Raw genomic sequence first — 3,985 nt, 5'->3', positions numbered from 1 at the left:
AAACGCACAAGGTTAGTCGTGTATAACTCCCAACATTTGGTGAGAAACTGACGGGATTATCCTTCGTTTTGCCCCGGGGTTTTGGCTGCTGATCCTGACAGAACCTGCAGGCTCAACGGGCCGGATTGGACCAGGTACCCTGAGGCACGAACTGTCCAAATCCCTCAGGGACACGAACCAGGGCAACTCGCACCCTGCAGCGCTGCTTTGACTGTGGATAATAGGACAAACGGCGGTATCTCCATAAACACTCAGACACACATATACACAGAAAGGCCAGACATTCTAAGCCCTGGGCACCAAGATATAGAGCCCATGCAATTTATACTGATGCAGGCCACTTTGGTTTAAAACTCTCTCCCAACACTTTTCTGTGTGATAAGAGGAAACAATTGAACATTGTGTGGTTTTTAAAGAGAGCACTGCCACTAAAGGTCAAGCAGAAGACCATCTAGTAGAACATATTATGTTAAAATAACAAAAGCCTCACAGCACAAGATTTGACAAATGTTCTTATATAAGAAGTCAATCCTAAACTTGTTTCACTATTTTTCCACACTGGCCGAGATGTGCCATTGTTACCTTAAATGAGCTATTTCCACCTGATCTTAATGGTTTAAACTGAAAAAGTGGTAACCTGCAATTGTTTCCTCACAAATTTATTTCTACTAAAAATATGTTGTTGGTGTAATCTAATTTGTCAGGTTGATTCAGTCAGTGTAAGTTAATTTAGTTATGTTAACTTAGATGTTACCACTTAGATGTAAGCACATTACAGGTTATCTGACATTGACAATTATTGGCATATGCGCGCGCACACACACACACACACACACACACACACACACACACACACACACACACACACACACACACACACACACACACACACACACAGAGTAACCCCCAATGCATGTTGTTACATCTAAATGAACTGGTTTGAAGTCAAACATATTATTGAACATCAGTGATTAAACCATACATATTAGCTTACACCAACACATTTATTTTGAAGGGTTATATCAAAGAAAAAATAGATCCTTAATGTAGCAATTGCAGATCACCACTTTTTACAGTTTACTTTTATTATTGTTGAATCAGTCATGTTAAATTATATCTTACTTTTGAATAAAACCAGTTCATTTAGCAGATTATATTTGACAATGTATTAGTGCATCACTTCTCAAATCACAACAGAGCTCATTCATTGTTAAATATAATTTATTTTTGATATTTTATTTATTATATTTATTTTACACACAAAAACACACATGTTATATACTGTATGTCATTGTTAAAACAGGTCTGGAAGAGTTAGGAAACCAAGGTGGATTTTTTGGAGAATGCTTAACCTCATATATGACAGTGATAAAACTTTGCGAAACATTAGGTGATCAGCAGTTCAGAGACCAAGGGGGGAATCTGATTCAAAAGAATCAAAGAGATGCTAAGATTACTTTTCACATGACTTCAATAAGTCATTTGCTTCTGTGATCCGCTTGTCTCATGACTTTTCTTAGTTTTCCTCTGTTATTGGGCGGCAGTGGCAGCACCCATGCGCAGAAGCTCTTTCCTGTGTGTAAGAATGATATCGAAGCTGGACTGGAGGCGGTTCTGTTGCTCCTGGACCCGGTTTTGTAAGGTGCGAACCCAGCGGATGAGGGCCAGGCGACGGTACATGGTCAGCTGGACCTGGTGCTTCTCCATCTCCTGTGCCTTAAACCTCTCCCGCTCCTGCAGAGTCCAAACAGCTTCCATAAGGTCTGGCTGCTTGGTACAGGGGTAAGAATCTGAGTCCAATGCACAATCTTCAATTGGATCGGTGCCATCCAGACTCTCTTTGTGCTGCTCTGCCTTTTTACCTCCATTGCGATTCTCATCTTTCAGGGGGTCTGCGGTCATGTTCCCATTGTTTGCTGTTGGACGTCCATGGCAGATTTGATCCCAGATGGAATTGTGGGCCCCTGCACCCTCTATGTCACCACTCTCCATGCTGAATGGGGAAGAGCTTTCAGATCTGTAGCTAAATTCAAACTCTTCATCACTGTCCACCCAGTATATCACTCCATCTTCCTCTTCATCCAGCAGTTCCTCTGCTTTCTCACTCTCCCCCATTGCCTGCTCCTTTTCATCATCTGTCACTCTCCTCATCTCTTCATCCACTTTACCTTCCTCTGCGCCATCCGGGGGCACTCTGCCGCCCATATCGTCTCCACTTTCAATCTCAGGCAGAGGCTCCAAAGGGCTCCAGCAAGGCAGACGGGACAATGGGGAGAGGGGCCCTGGCCCATAGTGGCTGGAAGAAATGGATGAATCACGACCTAGTGGGCCCAAAACTCGTGGACGCACCTGGTTGCGGTTTTCATCGCCCATAATGGCATCATCGTTTTGGCCCAGGAAGTTAAAGTTGCCATCCTTCTCACATCTCTTCTGATTGTTGGAATGGATATGAAGAGTTGCCGGTGGCCCTACCAACCCCTGGCCTCCTAAGACAGGGTTCATGGCCTGATCTTGCTGATGCATTTTCAGTTTTGTCTGAGATTCAATCGCTCTTAGAGAGATAAAATATATAAGAATAAGGTCAGTCAGTTGACCAAAAGGTCTTTATGGTATTCAAAGCAAAATGATACATCATATTACTATATTTTGGCAGTGAATATAGGTTCTGACAAAACAGGAAAATGTAAAAAAGCCGCTAACACACAGTAAATAATATCTGTCCTAATAATATCCTAAAATCCCTCACTAATAATGGTCGAAATAATACATGAAATATTCAGTGGTGCAATTCCACGACATGTTCTCCATTTCGGTGACATTAAATATTCAGATGTCCTCTCTCACAGATATAGTCCACGTAATAACTCCGGGGGCCTGTCAATCACTCGGCGTGACGGGCTGTGCGCGGCCATGTGGTGCTGAAGAACAGCAACCAGCGATTCCGGGTGGCGCGCCTCAGGCAGAAATAATAATCGCCTTCAAATGATTGAGGACATAAAATCTGCAAGTAGTCCAAATTTTGCCTCAAGATCACGAGCAGAAATGTGTGCTAACCTGAACGACTCTGTGCAAATGCCTACCGTAATTCCATGCGAATCGATTGTAATTGCTCAGAAGAGCGTCATAAAAATAAAATGAAATAAAATGATATAAAAGCAATGCATGAAGGAAACGAACGAACGTTAAACCACAAGTAACGCATTTGAGATAGACCAGCTGAATCCAAGCATGATGTTGACACCCGCGAGAAACAAGTCAGTAACAGCCAACCGTAAACGCAAAAGAATAATAATAATAAACAAACAATAGCGAATAAAATAAGCAAAAATATAGGCTGGATTACGTAAGAACGATGTTACAGCTGTCTCACCCCATATCTCGTCGCGCTCGGGGTGAAAACGAAGCGACACACCGCGCATCCACAGAGAGCGTAATCCTCGCTCCTGTTTTATATAGCGGTTGCATAAACCACTGATTGAACATTACATTCGAGAAGCAATTATTAGAGAGCATTGTCTTACGGGTTGTTGTCCGTTTTCGTCCTCGAATAAGATCCAGTGTCCTCCCTGTTTTCTCCTCCTCCTCCGACCGACCCTCTCTGGCGATGTTAATCTGAATCCTCCTCTCCCTCCCTCCCATCCGCTCTCGTTTCCCGTGTAACTCAACGGCCCACTGGCCTGCCATGACTCACTTCCTAAACTGGGAAGGGACCGCGTAACTGGAAATTGGTGAAATTAGTGGGAAATAGTCTACTTACCCTTTGACTAAAATTAAAGTTATATTCCGGGTTCAATACAAGTTAAGCACAATGAACAGAATTGCACCCAAGACTTTCACCCACTGTTGCACTTGTGTATGCGGAGTGACAATAAAGGGATTATTTTTTACATAGAAATAATAGGCCTACAGTGAAGCACTTTCATTGCAAGTCAATGGGGCCAAATTTTGGAGTGTTTAAAGGCAGAAATGTGAAGTGTATAATTTT

General features: G+C 42.7%; 1 protein-coding gene across 2 annotated transcripts; it reads right to left on the bottom strand.

Moving 5' to 3' along the window:
- Positions 1–1,211: 1,211 nt before the first annotated feature.
- On the bottom strand, positions 1,212–3,666 carry LOC127650540 (uncharacterized). Of its 2 annotated transcripts, none has more exons than XM_052136010.1 (2): positions 3,522–3,666; positions 1,212–2,551 (listed from the first exon to the last, which is right to left on the bottom strand). In XM_052136010.1, the coding sequence occupies exon 2, from the start codon at positions 2,521–2,523 to the stop codon at positions 1,531–1,533; it is 993 nt and encodes a 330-aa protein (XP_051991970.1). In that variant the 5' UTR covers positions 2,524–2,551; positions 3,522–3,666; the 3' UTR covers positions 1,212–1,530. The 2 variants fall into 2 exon arrangements, with proteins under 2 accessions (XP_051991970.1, XP_051991969.1); XM_052136009.1 differs by lacking the exon at positions 3,522–3,666 and adding an exon at positions 3,371–3,512.
- Between the last annotated feature and the right edge of the window lie 319 nt (positions 3,667–3,985).

The sequence above is a fragment of the Xyrauchen texanus genome, chromosome 10 (assembly GCF_025860055.1).
Source record: "Xyrauchen texanus isolate HMW12.3.18 chromosome 10, RBS_HiC_50CHRs, whole genome shotgun sequence".
NCBI classification, from domain to species: domain Eukaryota; kingdom Metazoa; phylum Chordata; class Actinopteri; order Cypriniformes; family Catostomidae; genus Xyrauchen; species Xyrauchen texanus.
Note: the sequence above shows the minus strand (reverse complement) of the source record. Positions and strands in the feature narration are given on the sequence as shown.

What these genes read in the sequence shown, in the direction of transcription:
- LOC127650540 (XM_052136009.1), bottom strand. Translation starts at nt 3,483, where the DNA reads ATGTTCAATCAGTGGTTTATGCAACCGCTATATAAAACAGGAGCGAGG. An exon ending in CGAGCGCGACGAGATATGGG is followed by an intron (nt 2,552 to 3,370) that starts GTGAGACAGCTG and finishes TATCTCTCTAAG; the next exon opens with AGCGATTGAATCTCAGACAA.